Genomic DNA, 18938 nt, shown 5'->3' with positions numbered 1-18938 from the left:
GGGTTAGGGCGGATATTCAGACACAGTAAGCCTGTATGAGCTATGAGAACAGCAACTTTTAAACAGAGCACGAAAGAAAAGAAATGGGCTCATGCATGCATTTAATAGGTGTTCCCTCTTAGGAGTGGGTACAGGGTTGTGCATGTGCATTATTTTTTTTTTTAAGTAGAGAGGGCGGGTCTTTTAAAAAATCCTCCTTTATACCTTTAAGTCCAGTTGCCTTCCAATTCAAGCCTGCTTGCGGTATTTTTAAGAGGTCCTTAATAAAGGATTGCAAGGCTTATTTACAACAGAATTAAGGACTGCAAGGCTTTTTTTTTAACAGCAGAATTAGAAATTATTCAATAATTCAAACTAAACTAAATCTTAAATGACTACAGATCACCAAAATGCGACTAAAACTACATAACATGCTTGCCAAGAGAGTAATAACAGGAATAAAGTTTGCTATCAAAGATTAAAGGTCTGCATATCATTTGAGCTTTCAGAGGATAAGAGAGAAAAATCAGTAGAACGCAGGATGGCTACACAGAGTACAGGAATGTTGCTCTGTTTTCCATTTATGTTTGCAACCTCTGTCATTTGAAGATGCTGACACCTTTCTGGAAATTCAGGAAATTAAGTTAAACTCACGACCTATATTCTATAGAGATGTGTTTTAGTGTGACTGCCTTCTTCCAGATGTTGAGATATTACCCTTTAATCATATATATATATATATATATATATATATATATATATATATATATATATATATATGTTGCAGGACAAATGTAATGGAATAAAGTAAATGTAATGGTATAAGTAAATTGCATATTTAAAGAGAACTGAGCTGCAAGATTAACCAGAAAATTCATATTGGTTCATCTTTACTTGAGTCAGCTACTGTACCTGCAAAACTAAACAAGCATGCACCAGGGATTTCAAAACAAAATCCTTATATTAAATGACTCTGGATGAGAGAAAAATTTCAACTTCTTCTTTTGAAATCCATGTGAAATTTTTTGAGCTGGACTTAGACAGCTTTTATTGTCGTTTTTTATGCACAGTGTGTATACAACACAATTTTTTTTTTTCCAGATTTTTGGGGGTGTGTGTGTGGCGGCTTTTCGGCGCAATGTGCATTTTTTTTTTCTATAGTGTGGCGGCGCAATAAAAAAACATGTTGCAAAAACACATTGATATGGAAGTTCAGAGGATTTCAAGGCAAATATGAAAATGGACCAGAAACTGGAAAGTGTCTAAACAGTCTGATCTACATATCCAAAACCTAAACAATGCTTCCATGCTTTTCAACACAGCAGCACATACTGAAACTGTCAAACACATGCCAGTCAGCTAAGAGTATCCAAATCACACTTGTTTACCAAGCGCAGAAATATAAAAACACTCACCTCTCACTAAAATCCATTAGAACCTATTATGGAGCATCTTAAAGCCTGTGAGTTGATTTCAAATCAAACTGCATTTCTGTGTGAAACCTGGGAAAATATTTTTTTACAGGACAGCCTTACTGTCAGTTGAGATTTTTAACAAGTACATACAGGTAGAAAGGCACATTAAATACCCGGCCATTCTGGTTTTTACTCAGGTAACTGTCAGTCTCCCATTTCAGCTAAATCTGTTCTCACAGTAACAGAAAAAAAGGCAGATCAAACCAGTCTAGCAAACATGTTATTAGCATCTAAAATAACGCAGCAAACTCCTCTCTTTACATCTTGCAGCAAGAAAACGTTGGATCACCTTAAAGACTCAGCTTTCATACTTGGACAAGGCTGGCCATGTTTCACTGTTTGTGTGCCTCCCTGTGGCGTCCTGTGTGGTTTTCACAGCTCAGAGTGAAATCAAACCCTTACTCTGGACTAAACCAACAATCTGGGTGGTAGAGCAATGACCAGACAATGGGGGTCCGTTCAACAAGGATGTGACAGTTGTAAAAACAGGCAGCATGTTAATCAAGGAGCTGGACTGCAGGGTGAGGGTGCTACACTTTCTTTCACCTACAGTATAAAGGGTTTGTTTTTGTTGTTTCATTTAGAGGTCATGGTTAAGTTAAACGGTGATAACTGGCAATAAAACAATGTTAAATTTTCCAAGCCAGATGTCAAATAAACTATGGGTGTGTATGTTTTGACAAAACCACGGCAGACAATGCAGTGATTAGCATAATGACTGCGGTTGCACCTGCCCTCACCAAGGATTGACTGCTTGAAGTCTATTTCAAAGCAAATTATATCTAGAGATCCATTAATTCCCACATAAGCTTAGAAACTGAGCTTATAAAAGGATATTCAAAGCACATCTGATAGCCACTATTAATCAAACAATACTGTGAATGCCCGAGACACACAGACGAAACGTTTTTGTAAAATGACTGTTGATGATAATCAGAGTTATATTTGTAAGGCTGAGGGGTAAAAAAAAAGGGAACAAATAGATAAAAGCACAAGTCATGTGTTTAAAGCTAGTAGGCACTAATGGTATGACACCTAGAAGAAGTCAGCATGAATTAACTTTGTGTTGTTCCATCTATGTAACATGTTTAGGGCAACCTTTATTTTTAGGGCCAAACAAAATATATACTTGCACTGAAATACCTTAAGTTTACTGAATTTTAGCTTCCTGCTATATAATAGTCTGTTGAATAAAGTAATCATCAATCATCATCATCAATAGCAATACTACTCCATGGAAAAGCATTTAAGGTGGATTAAGTGCTTATTGCGCCATCTGCTGTGCAGGTGACTCTGCTTGCAGCTTAGTAGGTTGACCAAGTGCACTGATATGGTTAATAATGCAAACGATCTTTCACTTATTTTTTTAATCCAGAGTCCTGGATTTTATTAAGTCTTCAAAACTCATAACTGTATAGCACTTTGTAGTATCCATCCACTGTGAGGATGACAGGGAGGCTTCTTTGTAGTTTGAAGTAAACAAATCTGTGTTCATATGTGAGGTAAATATGAGAAAACCTTACAATTTTAAAACTTCCTTTAAATATGATCACCTAACAAATTATGCGACAGGGACCATAAGTATGTAGACCATGTCTAACTATAAACAGGGTGAAAGGACGATTAGAAAATGTAGCCCCAACATGTAAAGCATTTTGGGGTTAGCAGAAATGTCCCTATTTGGGAGTTAACATCAATGAATTTCAGGTTAAATTCAATTCAAGGGGAAAGATGAAATTTTATGACACGTAATAAATCATATTATGCCCGATATGTTTATTCTAAGGGCCAGTTCTCTGCTGTTTTATTATTGTTAAAAATCTAAAATTTTTTATTGCACATAAGTAGGAGAGGATTAAATTACTGCAACAAAAGAAGCAACAAATTAATACAAGTTTTTCCATTTTAATTCGGTACCTAATAAGATGCACATTATTAAAAAGGCTAAAATTATTTATACAATAAGACAATTGTTTTCTTCTGTTCTTTTGGCTAACAATATTCTGTGCTAATTATGCAACATAACAGTCAAGGTTGATCAAGGGCTGTTATTGGGAGTCATAATCCTCTGAACTTGTTAAACTGATTTTATATTGAATTAAAGTTTTGCTTTAAATGAAGATGATAGGCAGAGTTTTCCAACAAAAGTCTTTTAAACCTAATATGTGTCATATTTTTGGTTCATTTAACAATTGATGTTATTTCATTCAACTTCATAAAAAAACAACAAGTTCAAATTTAAAGTGTGGCACATCTTCTGTTATAAACGTAAATGGATCTTCATTCATGTAGAGGAAAAGTTTTACTCAAAGGATTATTTATTTTTACTCATTATGTATTATTTATAATTTTTACTCATTATATATATATATATATATATATATATTTTTTTTTAATGAAGAAAAAGATTATTTAAAATCCTAACAAAAAATTTGATCAGTGTGAAATAAATGCCCTCACATTATGGGGCCAATCCGGGTATGTAGGCTATGAGGGTTCAGGGATCAGCTGTGAATTTTATGGAGTCTCAGATGTTAAAATTGGGTGTGTATGTCTCTCCCTCTGTCTCTCTAGTGCTTAGAAAGGCTTCAGTAATCTGGCTGGTGGCCAAAAATACCCCCCCTCAGCTGGCACACTGGCTCAATTTATAACCCATCACATGCAGCAGAGGGTGGTCCTGCCTTGGGATGCTTGGTTCATTTTCTAACAAGAACAGAAAATAGTGAAATAATTCAAATTCTACACTTTCTACAAAGCTCTCTATAACAAAAATCTCCAGAATACAGTCTCAATATTTTTGTCACCGGCTCTAAATTTCAAGATCTGTGTTTACTCTTAAAGTTGTGAGAAAATACTCTCCTCTTTACAACTGTAACAAGATGAAGCATAAGTGACTCCAAAACCCAAACCTAGCATGCTTTTAACTGAGTGCCAAACGCCCAAAGTCTCGGCCAGATGTTTCACAGACGGTAGCCCACTAGACCATAAAAGTAAATATAAATGGACTAACGGTTCCCATCTACAATCACTCACACTGACTTTTGCACCACAGCTTCCAGTGGGGGAAGAGTATATTCCCGACACATGCACACACCCACACACACCGTCTCTTAGGATTTTACAGCTCCTTCCCAAAACAAACTTTGCAGGTCACTTACCATCTGAGAACGGCTCTTGGGACAACCATTGATATCATCAATCTTCTCATTGGCTGAAGAAAAGACAAAAAAGGAGAAAAAAGAGACAAAAGGAGGAGAAATTAAAAACTCATCCCAGTCTGTTCAGTCATAGTACTCCTCCACTTTACTCCAAAGGATGGAGACTCCGGTATATTTGTGTCCTAGACAGTTGGTGTATAAGTGCAAAGCAGCAAAGGTGCACATGCTGGTGGCTGTAATAGTGACCCCCAACCCCCCACCCCCCCATCACAGAGACATGAGACATTATCTGGCCCCGACAAATGGTGGCAATGCCACTGAGGCCCCGGCCAGCAGTGTTGTGCTGCTTTTTTTAACGTGTGTGTGTATGTTTGGGGGGAGGTTAGGGTGTTAAGGCTCACTCCCCTCCATTAGAGGCCCAGCCCATCGCAGCTGAGACACCGCCATCAGATCACAGCTGACAACTGTGCCAGCAGCAGAGACTTCTGCATCAGAGACACAGCGGGGCCAAAAGAGCAGCTCCATCACAGGATCATGTGGTTTTTTTTTTTCCTCTTTATCTTGTAGAGGGGGAAGAAAAAAGCCTTCATTTGGATAGGTGACCCCACCACCCCGTAACTCTCCCTATTATCTGGGGTTGAACCTCTCCACTCTTGGAATGGAACCAAACAATTGAATCACTGAATATTTCATAAAAGAAATTATGTTATTTTTAAATAATCAACCCTCTTTAAACAAGATAGTAGAGCTGCTAATGGGACATTTTTTCCACACACCAAGTTGGCAGTACCGTATTGAGAAACTCATGGATGGATCATTTGTTTGTCAAATAATTTAACAGAGGGTCTTTTCTTTACTATTCATGACAGGATCCAGAACACAAAAAAAGGGTTAAAAAGACCCACGGACTTAAACTTAGTACTTTAAATTTTTTAAATGATCGTTTTCTACTTTTATTTTGTATCAGCATTCAGCAGATTTAGTAATTCTTGTGATTGACATTGTGTTACCAAATAAATATCTGGACAAGACTTCAATCCATCCCGTTCTTTTCATAAACAGACTGTAAGGCTTGCCTTTGACTAGGCCATTCTAACCGTTGTTGTTTCCCTATGGTGTGTAATTTTGAAAGAAAATGCGGGATATTTTACGGCCTCTCTCCTTGTGCCACTCATTTTGTGACATATGTTACTAACCATTAACATCTTCTTCGACCTTAGCTGTGGATCTAAGCACCTTCTCCAGAAAAAAGATTGGATATCTTTTAAGTTTAGCCATCCTCTTTCCTTTTTCAAATGATCATTTAAGCATGAATCTGGGAGATTCTTAAAGTTTGCGTAGCAGTTTTATGATTTAAACAGTTTTTTAAAGTGCACAGTTTTTTCCTGACCTGTCTGCTATGTTTCTTGGTCTTCCTGATGCAGTTTGCTCTCCAACAAACCTCTGAGGCCTTTAAAGGATAGCTGTACTTACTGTACATGCGAAAATTACTTTACCCACAAAAGATAATTACTTACTGATTAACTAACTTCTAAAGGCAACCACTTGAAAAGGGTTTAATTAACATGAATAAGAGTAAATGAACAAATAAATATAAGTGCATCCAGATTTTTAATTGTTGAAAACTTTGAAATCCAAATAAAGAAAAGTTTTTGGTTTTATGATGACGAAATGTTAATAAAGAAGTGGAGAAATGCTTGAAGACAGATCCAGCCTAAATAAGAGTCATAAAACAGCTACACTATGAGAACAATGTCAGCGTTCATATATTGGGAAGTTTCAAATCTGGGTCACAGGAGAAGAGCCGGGAGACGAAGCAGTCATTCGCATGCTGCTGAGTCACTGTCAGCTGGTGTCGGCCTGTTTCAGCTTCGAGTCTGGCAGTAGATACAATGACAGGACAAGGGCGGCCAGACAAAATGACAAGACTGATGATGATGATGACGCTGAGTGGGTCAAAGTTCAAAAAACACACGGGAACAACTAACTTTCACAGCCCCCTGCAGGCAGAATAACCATACTTTACCTAATGTTAAAGATATTACATGTTTACTTTAGAAACATGATTATTTGAGGCAAAAGTATTACTAGAGGCTATATTATTAACACAGAAATTAGGGGCTAGGTAAACTTTAAAAAGATTAAATACATAATAGCTAGAAAAAGATGACATCAAAAAGACATCAGATGAAGAAGATGAAGTTTTCTGAGATAATAACAAAATAAAAGCAGCTTTACAGATAAGTAAACTCTATTTTTCTCCCTCGATCACATAAGGAGCAAAGCTTGAATATGCCAAGATACAAACCAAATTAGAGCTAACTTACCAACAACCTGTATGATCTCAGCCAGCAGAACACCATCCGTCACATCCGTTTGGAGGTCCTTGATGAGACGCTTGTGTCCTGACTTGGCAAGGTAGTGGTTGGCCCAGTCCGTGTAGATCTGTGGCCAGAAGCACAAACAGAAAAAATCCTCTTCAGTTACGAGCCACCAAAACAAAATCCAGTCCAAAAGTTGAGAGGGCAGCCCTGTATAGGTCATCGACTGGTTTCAAACTACAACAACACTTAAAAACAACAAAAGACATAAATGGATGTCGCAAATTTATGGCTACTGAAATAACAGCATGGCTAAATGAGACCGGAGTAGCCCTTCTTTCTTTTGTCACAGCTCCGATCTGGCACATATCCGCGTGCTATTCAAATTGGGGCCATTGTGCTAAGCCAGGGCATTCATCTCTGAGCACACGGCGGCTGTTTTCAATGGGCCATGCTGACATCACTCTCTGGGGACAGAAAAGACCCTTCATTGCCAGGGGGGAAAGAAAGGAGGGGGGAGCAAAGCAAGCATCTGAATAATCTGAATAGCCTCCTTCATAATTAGTTACCAAACTCCTCCCTTATATTGGCATCAAGAAAAAGTTTGTATTTCTGAACAGATAAAAGGGGGGCAGGAAGTTAAAAAGTTCCACACAATCCAAGTCATAATAAAGGAGTTTATATATAAGAAACTGACTATGCATGAATCTATAGTTGCACCAAACTACAGAGGTTTTGTTTGACAAGTGCAGCTTTAGATCCTCTCTGCGGGGATTCAAAACATGTGGCAGCTCATCTTCCTCTGTTTGACATCTTACTTTTATAATTTCCCACTGGTGCTCAACAATATCCGCTGCGACAACGTCTGTATTTGGCATAAAATGCAATACTATTCTCTAAATTATTTCTTATTTTCAAAGCAAACATGTTTACAGCAGGTAGGGACCTGTCATAATCTTATTGTCCATCTTTTTTTTTTTTCCACTACATATGCATTAATCTGTCCCTTGATTGACTCTGATCAGTGATTTGCAGATCCAATACTGAAAAACATGATAATTTTTCCTACTATATTAAATGCATCTTTGAAACATCAACATACTTTAAAAATTCAATACAAATGGGAAATTTCAAGGACATATGCTGTGGTTCTTTATCGGGGAGAAGTGGGGGATTTCTTTATATAATGTCAGATGTAAAACACAATCTCTATGAAAAAGTCTGCAGCACATTTTCTCCTTTTATATGTTTTATTATCCTCTGAAAATCAGATATCTGAATCTGCAAACGCACAGAATTCAATAATAAGGAAATTAACAAGACTTTAAAAATTAAACTTTACAGCAGAAGAAGATTTGTACAGTATAGGCTGTAGGGTTAAATTTGCTGAATCACTACAGAGAATCTTTAAACAGGAAAGTCATAACTGTAAATTACAGGGCAACAAAATCACTGACCAGTAACGCAAAAAAAACACAATCTACTCCTCTTTAAAAGACCAAACCTTAGCTTATTTTCCCTAAAACAGAAAGACATGTAAACGTTCTCCATCCACAATTGAAAGCTGCAAAGACAGTTTTTCAAACTGTTGTGAAGTTGATCTGGAGGCTAAAAATAACGACCAGCATGTGAGGGTTTGACATGCTGTTGACCTCTGATTCTTTGTGTTTGCACTGTAAACAGGCATGGGGCTTTCTGCTACAACATTAAAAGGATGAATCACTGCTTCTCATGACGCTTTATAACAGGTGTGCAAACTTCAAAGACAAGCACAGAAACGTACATCCGTCCACTCATTTTAGGGCACAAGCTTACACGCAAAAGGTTCATGAAAATGTCAACCAAGCATTACATACAAAGCCTCAGAGCAGCCTGTAAGTCACACAGGCTGCATACCTAAACACAAATCCAGAGTGAAAATAAAAACAGTCTCCAGTTAAACAATGGGATAAAAAAAAAAAGTCTTTTAGCAGCTGGATTAGATGCCATCCTTTCAATTTGCACTCTCAGCTGGTCTAAGAAAAAAGGAAGTGCAATCTTCAGGAGCTTTTGTATGAGTACGGGTTTTCTTTGAAGCAGTTTCGGGCAGGCAAATTGAGGGTTAGGGATGCAATTAAAAAGCAGAGTGAAATGGGTGGCTGTCAATCACAGCCAAGAAAACCACAAGGGTGGTTCGGATGACATGAGAGTAAGCAGAGGGGCATGGGCAGGTTGAGAGTAAAGAAATTTGAGAAAATCAAAGCTGTATGCTTTTAAGCTGCAACCAAGATACCTCTTCTAAATCTTTTGGTTTTAATGCAGAACAAAATAGATGAACAAAAAAGTTTAGGAAAAAAAACTTTTTAATGCAAAGCAACTTCATAATTTAGTTTTAGTGTAATTTAACATTAGTGCTACTACCATTACAAAAGACTTAGTTTTAAGCTTCTATAAGCAGTGACTTGATGAAGATATATCTACACAGGTACAGACCCTTAACCATATTACAAACCAAAAATGTACACTTATACTATAATCCTGTCTCCATCGCCTTTATGTGCGCTTTCTAGATATTGTGGTTATGTTAATAATGATGTAAGCAATGGAAAGCCACGTTAAAATCCCTCTTTGTTCACACAAGCTTGGCCAATACAATTGATTCTGATAACAAGAATTAAAGTTAAGATCACAAACCATTGCAAAAGAAAGTCAGTTCTGAGTTCCACATTGTGGGAAAGCAAATCTAATATAATCTGCTTTTTAAAGAAAGCTTTTACAATGAGCTGTAACAATGATGCTTGCCTTTTAAGCCAGCTCCCACTTGTACAGTATTTTCTGTTTTTTTCTGTTTTTGAGGACTCTTAGCTTCACCAAATCCAAATGTTGAATTTCTGACATGAACATTTGAAGTTTTTCTCATTAATTCTGACCTTAGAATCCAATATTCAATACATGTGAAAATCAGTTACATCTTAATTAGTCTTAATTGAATTAATATCTTAATTGAAATGTTTAGCAACACTTTCCATTCATTATATTTTATTCAAATGAAATATAACATTATTATTGCTGGATGAAGAGGACAGAAAAATCACTACTTCTATAAAAATAATAAAATAAAGGATGCAGTTTAGATTTCAGACCCCTCAATAAGTCAGTGGGTAGGTCAGGGAAAGCTGACTCCAAAAATGTTGTTTCTCATTATAGAAAAAAAAAAATACTGAAATTGTAAAATTATTTCACCCTATAATCTACTATATATTGGACCTTATAGCAAACTTAGTTAACTGACCGTTGGGACAGATGATCAGTGTCTTTAAGATAGACCATGGACTCGTGTGATCCACACCCAATCAAAGATGAGATAGATAATGGCAATGGAAGTTTTTAAATAAAAGACAGGCTTCATAATTTAAAGCTTAAAGAAATGTCAAAACCAAAAATCAAGTTCAAGTTTAACCACATATTTTCGAGTGTGGAAACCACTTTAAGGGCCACAAGGAAAACCATAAGAATTAAAACCAAGTTGTGGTAAACGGCAGCTTATATATAGCAGAAAAAATTTTAAAGACCGTCTCTGTTCAGTCAGAAAGGTTTCCATCAATAACTTATGATCTCAAAACAAGTTTCATTGTCAAAATTTATTTCAGAACTTGCATAATTAAAGCCTTACCAAATGGATTAAAAGGAGACAAATAGTTGGAGAGAGAAACAAACTAATTGGTTGTTAGATATTATAGCATCAAAGGGACGTTTATGAAGGTAACAAAAGAAAAACACCTTAATTGATCTTTTCCAAACAGTAAATTATTTTATCTAAGCCTCTGCTTATGTAAGACTGAAAAGTTTGAATACCAATTTAAATATAACTTAATTAACTTATAAATGAGCAAGGTGTGTGTTGTAAATATTGTAAAGAAAATATCATTACAATAAAACCTCATTTTGCAATGTTAATCAACACAATACTAAACATTTTTGCAGAGTTTTGCCAGACCAAGTGCCCTGATTACCCTTCTTAGGATACCTGAGATCATCTGTGAGATAAAATGGCAAGTCTACAGAGGCCAATTCCAGAATTTATGGTATTCCTAATCATTCATTCATTCATTCATTCATTCATTCATTCATTCATTCATTCATTCATTCATTCATTCACACCTAAGGAGAATTTAGCCAATGAAAATAAAAGTTCTGTTTTTTGACTGTGGGAGAAGGCCGGAGTACCCAGAGAGAACTGATGCATGCTCAGGGAGAACATGCAAACTCCATGCAGATAGATCTTAGGCCGGGAATTTAAACCAGGAACCGTCTTGCTGCAAGGCAGCAGTGCTACCCACTGTACAACTGTGTAGCCCACATTCCTAATGAAGGCTTTTTTTTTTTACTTAAATTATTTATGAGCCACATTTATCAATTACATTTTAGATTGTCTGATTTATCTGTCTTAGTAATGTCTAAATGTAGAATTATATAAATAATAAATGTTGTGATGAAACAAAAATATTTGGATTTTCAGTTATGTTCTCATACATAAAAGACAGATGATTTAAGTATCTATTTCCAATTTTTTTTTATTGAACCATACAGTTGATGTTTGTGCTGGTTCTGGTGTATTTAAAAATTGGAAAATAGATTAATAGACTATTTTTGGAAAAATGTTATCAGTCTATTTAATATTTCTATCTTTTTCATATGTCAACATGGTGGAAAATATTTTATAAGATCAAAGAGCAGCTGTTCAGGCACGATGTTTTGCTATGGAAAATCCCATCATTCCCACAGGCTCCCAGTAATTCAAACTGTTTCCTCAAGAGAGCATGGGTCTTTTTTAGGAGCTGATAATTGGAGCTGGGGTCAGAGGTATTCCAGTCAACACTAAAGCAATGTGACACCAACTCATTCACTCAGAGCTTTATGAAAACTGTTCTTTGTGTTGATGAGGCCAGTCAGTATCCTGTCCAAGTAATACACCAGCCTTATTAAGAACCTTTCAGCATCCTCTTCAAAAAAAGAGAACAGAAACATAACCTTGTTGACAATCAGTTGCCTTTAAGGTCTTTTTTAATTATATTTCAAAGAGTTGCCTTATTATGTATAACACAGCCACATGTCCTCAACGAAGCAGCGCTACTACACTATGTACAGTAGCAAAAACATGAAATAGATTCATAACATTTAATGTTTCATTTCAGAACCAAGTACTGACACTACAATGCTTCAATGTACAGCTTTTATCCTTTTGTTGGTGGATGATCAGATATTTTACTGAATGATAATGCCTATCAGGGGAGTGGTGGCCTAGTGGTTAGAGCATAGAGTTTGGAATCCTGAGGTTGTGAGTGTGAAACCCACTCCCACAGACTGTCACTCTGGGTCCCTGAGCAAAAACCTTAACCCCACACTGCTCCCAGGGCGCCGCACAATGGCAGCCCACTGCTCTCCAAGGGGATGGGTTAAATGCAAAGAGTGAATTACATTGTGCTGTACTTGTGACAGTGTAATGTCATTTTTTTTTCCAACTACTGGAAAAAAAGTCCAAGTTCCTTTTATTTAACACTTTACACACAATCAGCCATGCCTACAGAAACAGAATGCATTTGAAGCACTATGATCAGCTTTCTTTGTTATTTTTTAAAACTTTTGTAAAGCGCAGCTTTATGCAGCTTCACATAATATCCAATTGAAACCATCAGTTCTTCAAAGCCTGGCTACAAGCTGTGATGAGTCACTCTCTCAGACAGCCGCATCTTCTTTTCACACAATCACCACAAATGTGCCGCAGATCCAGCATCCCTGCTGCCTAGGCTTGCTGAGTCACCAGACTGGCATGCAATGACAGCAAAAGGCTCCGATACATGCTTGCCATCCCAGCAGTGCATGCTTTGCTTGGTCAGACAGAGGGTAAGGGTAGCCAGGGCACAGCTGTGCCAGAGTGCCCTTGAGTTGAAGAGGGAATTCAGATTTTTTTTTTAAGTGCGACAGTACTTGTCAATTCCGGTAAAAATATTCTGTGCTGAGGAGCAAGATTTGCAAATGTCACCAGGTATTAGAGTAGGTCATGATGTTTACAGAGTGTGGTAGATTTTTCCTTTTTTTCTGCATCAGTAATTTCCTTAAGTCTGCAGTTGCCCTTTCAATTTGATTGTTTGGATTGTGCAGCCCTACTTCTTTATTCTTGCTTAAAGAATCTACATTTACAACAAATAAACCACAAAAGTCAGATCACCCTGTTAAGATGCTAACATCAACAGATATGAAAGCATAACGTAGAGATTTAAATTGTATAATCAATAGTCTAGACCAGGCAGCGAGGGCTTATCATACTGTGTGTTGTCACATAAAGAGTGATTAGAAAGAATTTATGTAGTCGTTCCTGAAAGCATTAGACCACTTTAGTATAACGACACAAATTCATTTGATCTAAACCCAAACAAAACAATGTTGGAATACAGACATAATGATGAAAGTGATTTAGAAAGAAAAGAAAATGTCATGTAAACACTGTTGTTACGAACAAGACTGTTGTAAGTGCTGCTTCACCAATGCTAGTTTGATTTGTATCAGGTCAGAAAAGCAGAGAGAAAGGCATATTTGGCCCCCTACTGAGATACAACTCACCCACAGAGACAATACTGGCACTGCAAACATCGTCCCAAAGGAAAAATTTTTCCAATAACAGACAAATTGCATTTTTATCTCAACAAAACTTAATTTATTGAGTTAAACTGCCAAGCACGCACATATCAAGAAAAAAATGGGCATATTAAAGCTCTTTAAGTAATATGCATGAATTAAAATAAAATTCTGGTTATTACATCAGTGTGATTCTTATAACGAAAGTTGTTATGGATTTTCAGAAGTTCTTAAACAGAAATAAAAAGAGATTCCTGAAAAAAATATGACATCTGTCTAATCCATCTTAAGTTTAGAAACTGTTGCTTATGATTCTTCTGACTGAGTAAAACATTAAAAAGCAAACAGTGAACAGTTGTCTAAAGGAATAACAATACAATTTAAATTTTACCTTCAGCTTAACTGTATTAAAGGGGAAATGTTCTTTACAACGCCTCCGGTATTTATAGCATGCTAATGTTGATGTATTTTTATGCAGACTTAGTTATTTCAGAACAGGTTAATTATGGGGAGGCATTTAAAGGACCATTTACTCTGTCTGTTGAAGGTCAAGCATGTAAACCACCAAGGATTGACTGTTTCTCATTTTCGCATCAAACCAAAACAAACCACAACAACAGAGGCTTATCCGTCAAAGTTATTTACAGGGCAGCAGCTATTATGCTTAAAACTCAGGGTCTATTAGTCTTATTACTTACAGTGTTCATTAAGTGTTGCAAGAAATTTTCCAAAATTAATATGTTCTAAATTCCGCAAAAACTGAAGAAAACGAGGAGAACAAAAGCTGGTATGAACTAAAAAGTTTAAAAAGATGCTTTTTTTACAACTCATTTTAATATTACTGAAGTGATTAATATGAATAATGGTGGTCTGGTCCCTTTAAAGGAATTCGACATTTGACTTAAAAACAGCAAACATGAAGGTTTTTCTAACACCCCAGGTCAGACTAACTATGATTTAACTAAATCAGAGCACTAAACTTCAAGAGGCATATCAGATTCACAGAGTACCTTTTCCTGTCCTTAGCTTCTATAATAAATCCAAACAGCTTCTGCATATCTGGTTCTACTCATGACAGATCTATTTAGAGCTGACCTTTCCTCTTATATCAGTTTTTCAAATAGGTCCCCTCTGTTAACATCTTTGGTTATTGCAGTGATTATTGTCCTAATTTGCAAAATTTTTAACAGGTTGTTTTGTCTTTTCAAAAGAAAATTAAATATTTAATAAATACTGACATTTAGGTTTGCTTCCTCTTAATTTCTTACCACTTTGTAGCTTTCACAGGAGAAATGGCTGTTGCTCCTGGGTGGCACCTTGAGGCTGTAATAAAGCGCCATGAATGGTCTTTACTAATGAGGATCACTGACTGACCCAAACAAACAACTTGACATTCCTTAACTTCCACAAGAACAAAAGATGAGAGGAGTCTGTGAAAACAGGAGAAGTTTAGTGGCCACAGGCTGCTGACCGTCTTATCCTCATCACATCTCTTTACGGGTTGCTGCCTGTTGGTACATGACATGCTTTACCTCCCCATACAAGATCTCTACCCCTCCTTTTCAGACTGCTCAGTGAATCCTAGGACATCTTGACACTGTTACAACCCCCTGCCCACCCCCCGCCGTCTCTCACAAGTATCATCTAGTCTGTGTGGAGTACACTGACTCAGACACTTGGGTCTTTTAACTTCCTCTGCCAACAGATATATAGAATACACAGAAATGCATATGCAGTCCAACTGACCCCTTTCTAAAACACATTAAATGCAGTTAAAAAAAAATCTTTAGGAATGCAGCAAGGTAAATTCTCAATTCTATTTCAGCAGATATTTCAAAGGCCTAGTTCATACAGAGTCAAACATGGTATCCTTTCATAAATGGCTTTGAACAAAAACTGTATCCATTTAAGTGTACACAAAACTAGTGAAGACGTTTTAGTGCCTATGTTGAGTCCTTTGCATTCAATTCCAAAATACTAAAATGATTTCAAATGGAAATGAATAAACAGCCACAGAATCTCACCAAAAATCACTGATCTAGTCATGCACAGAGAGCCATTAAGAGGTAAACACAATAACATGACGCAATGAGGCAGATAGGGGTTAGAGACGGTGGAGGAACTACTATATTAAATAAAGTTAAAATATATTTTTTAAAAATGTAGCTCACATGTACACACTGAAACCAGTGTTATCAGAATTTTTTCAACTCTAGGACACGGTTTAAAAAAATTATAGCAAATTATCTCCCAAAACTTCTAATCTGTTTTGATCCACAGCCTAAACGACTAAATATTGTTGCAGTTACACCTAATGTAGTGTTTGTGTGAATGGAGTCTAAATCTACCCTCGCTTTACTGTAGTGAGTTGGATTGTATAAAACAAAGTGCAAGTGTAGACTATTGGAAAGGTTTACCATGATGAGAAGACTGAGATGATATATTCTGCAAAGAAATATCCATGCCATTATTCAGCCTCACAAACCATTTTTAGTCAATTATCTTAATATCTTTGTTCTTTGTTGAATTCTCTGTAAATCATTATCTAAAACCTTTTAACCTTTATATTCTTTATAAAAAGTTTGATGTTGGACAAATGTTTTGATCCCTACCACTAATGTAAAAACAATTTGTTAACATTCTACCCCTCTATAAATTTAAATTAATTTCTGAGTTGAACCTATGATAATAGAGGTTCATGCTTTTTTTTTATAGCAGTGGATGATGCCCAATTCTGTTGTGGTACATTTATTGGGTTGCCAACCAGGTACGGTTGTTTTTCTTTATATCTAAGACAAATGGCAGGAGCATGACTGCTCCCGTACGTACGCTGACTAACATCCCATTCAAGTTGTCGTGCTGCACACCTGGTCCTGTAAATCACTGCTGGATCCCACATAGACTGACAAAACGGCAGGGGAGGTCCTTCAGCTCTAGGTTAGTTGCTGGTTTATGTTTTGACATCATCTATCATCCTATTGTCGTCCAATGATCAAAGCTTTTAACCCATGATGTAACATTTTGTTAAAGAGCTGTCTTTCATGTTCAGCCACAGTAAGAAGCTCTCAGGACAAGAATGCACAAGTTTCTGTATGAACAACAGAAGCAGTATAAGCTCAATTAAACCCAGGTGCACTTATTCAGCAATTAGTTTCAATTCTTGTCTTCTCCGATTTATTAAAAATTTTATTTAATTATTTTCAGTTACCTTTATTATAATTAAGGCAGTACATTTAAGCCAGGTTGTTTTTCATTAAAAGCAAATCGGCAAAATTCCTAGAAGCTTTGAAGAAAGGAAAACTGAAAGTAAACACAATCCATTAATCATTAGGGTTTTCAGCCCTATTTGCTGCTTTTTACTGACCATATATTTTCTTCTCTTTTTAAGATGAACGATGAATGCTTTGTTTGAAAACCTGAATGAATTTTAGAAAACATACTTGGTTATATACAGCTCCATCTGTTCACTTTCATCAATAAGGAGTCATCATGTCTCCATGCTGCAGTTAGCTGAGGGTGACATGTGGTAACATCCCCTCTGACCCAAGCTGGGCCATCCAGCAGATGGCTGGTGGGAGTATGATGGATGAAGCGATTCAGTCACTAATACAATAATCTAAAAAAGTCATACAGTAAGTGGGGAAAGGACACAGAGGTGTGATAGTTGCTAGTTTTCTATATTCTTTGTTCATTCAGTTGTACAGTACAACCAGATGTATCTGCCTTAATCTGTGTGTACAGGAGAGATTTTTCCCTGATGCACAAGTTTTTTTTTTATGCAGCAGAGGACCACAATCTGCTGCAATTTTACTGCTGCTGAATTTCATCATGTTACTGATATTGTTGGATCTCCTGTTTTGAAAACATTTTTCAACCAAATTTTGCTGCAAGTGTACTTCAATTCAACCTTCTAAAATATTATTAAAGAAGTGCAGTTTTATTCTAATTCCTACAAGGTTCCACTTTGACATCTACCTCGCATTAAAAAGTTGTAAGAAGCCGACATGAAAGAGCAAAAAACTGCATCTCCTCTAATAAGCACTTTGTGCTAGTCAGGGCTGGCCCGACGTTGTATGGGGGGTTTTAAGCTGAATTTTGTTTGGGAGCTCTCCTCCTTTAAGAACATAACCACCACTTATGGTGAAATCTGGGACTGGAGGCTGAGTTTATTTGGCTGAGCTTAAAAGCAATCAAATTAGTAAATATTTACTTTGACGTACGTATTTGTGAACAAACCAAGCTCAAAGTTAAAGAAACAATTCAACTTGTTGCATCACATTTTTAACAAACGCTTGCATAAAGAAACAAAAAGCAATGTCTGCATCGTCAAATTCACACTGTGGGCATCAAGGTCATATACTGTAGGTCCTTTTAAATATCCAAGCATCATGCAGAGTATGAATGCATGCTACCTTACTAGCTTACCCAATAGAAGATCCAAACCAACCTATGTGATATGGTTTGCACACACCTTTATCTAAATCAAAGAAGGCAATCAGGACACAACTAGCAGCATCAACTAAAGAGGACTTTTGGTCCATATCAGTAACTCTTATTCTGTCAGCCCTATTCCAACTTCTCTCACACAGGCCTCTAAAGTGGCTTTAGCCCACAGGGAGCTGAAGCAGGCCAGTTCTAAACCAGCCCTTACAGTATGTCTCTCCTTGTACTCTATTTGGCACATAGAAGTTGTGTGGTTTTGTGAAGCCATACAAGACACATGGTAGACCAAACAACTTGGCCTTAACCCGGCTGGTGGAGCATGGGAAACAAAGTTATATGCTCAGAAGCCAAATATGTGGGAGGAAAAATATGTTGGTGCATCTGCACCTGTGTTGGTGCAACATTTTAAGTTAAGAAGGGCCAATTCTAAACCTTACAGATAAAAAGAAAACAGGATTTCCCGAACAGGTACTTTGGTTACTATTAAACTGAAACTATCCATATCAGATATTTGCCACTTCGTTAGCATAAACTATTGGATTTGCTGCTAATCACTTAAATTATCTTTTTTTTTTTAACCCATCCCCTTAGAGAACAGTGGGCTGCTACTGTGCAGCGCCCAGGGAGCAATCAGGGGTTAAGGGTCTTGTTCAGAGACCCAGAGTAGGTTTTGAACACACAACCTCAGCATTCCAAGCCCTATGCCCTAACCACTAGGCTGCCACTGTTCTTTAAAGTGTTAAAAATACTCATCTCACAAATACTCATCATTATGGAAATAATAATTATGTAGTGCCCAGTTTATTTTTGTAGTTTTTTTTGTCTAGTTTTTTTTTTTATAAAAAAAATTGTGGGGAGTGTTTGTCAGCATCTGATTTATATATTCATGTCCATCTAAAAAGACAAGACAGTAAAAACACATTTTGATTTATGTTCCCAGGTCATAT

At 36.7% G+C, this 18938-nt stretch overlaps 1 protein-coding gene across 7 annotated transcripts in view; it reads right to left on the bottom strand.

Moving 5' to 3' along the window:
- Positions 1–18938, bottom strand: part of nav2 (neuron navigator 2) — a 101594-nt gene that overhangs the window by 68660 nt on the left and 13996 nt on the right. For 6 of the 7 annotated variants that reach the window (XM_015373376.1, XM_015373377.1, XM_015373380.1 and 3 more), the window contains exons 2-3: positions 6940–7057; positions 4613–4665 (exon numbers count right to left, since the gene is read on the bottom strand). In XM_015373376.1, the coding sequence (XP_015228862.1) occupies positions 4613–4665; positions 6940–7057 (171 nt within the window). Of the gene's footprint in view, positions 1–4612; positions 4666–6939; positions 7058–14816; positions 14904–18938 lie in introns of those variants that run through there. The other variant, XM_015373381.1, reaches the window with a different exon arrangement.

Source organism: Cyprinodon variegatus, unplaced genomic scaffold (assembly GCF_000732505.1).
Source record: "Cyprinodon variegatus isolate N-32 unplaced genomic scaffold, C_variegatus-1.0 Scaffold86, whole genome shotgun sequence".
In the NCBI taxonomy this organism is placed as follows: Eukaryota; Metazoa; Chordata; class Actinopteri; order Cyprinodontiformes; family Cyprinodontidae; genus Cyprinodon; species Cyprinodon variegatus.
This window is presented reverse-complemented; position numbering and strand designations above follow the sequence as displayed.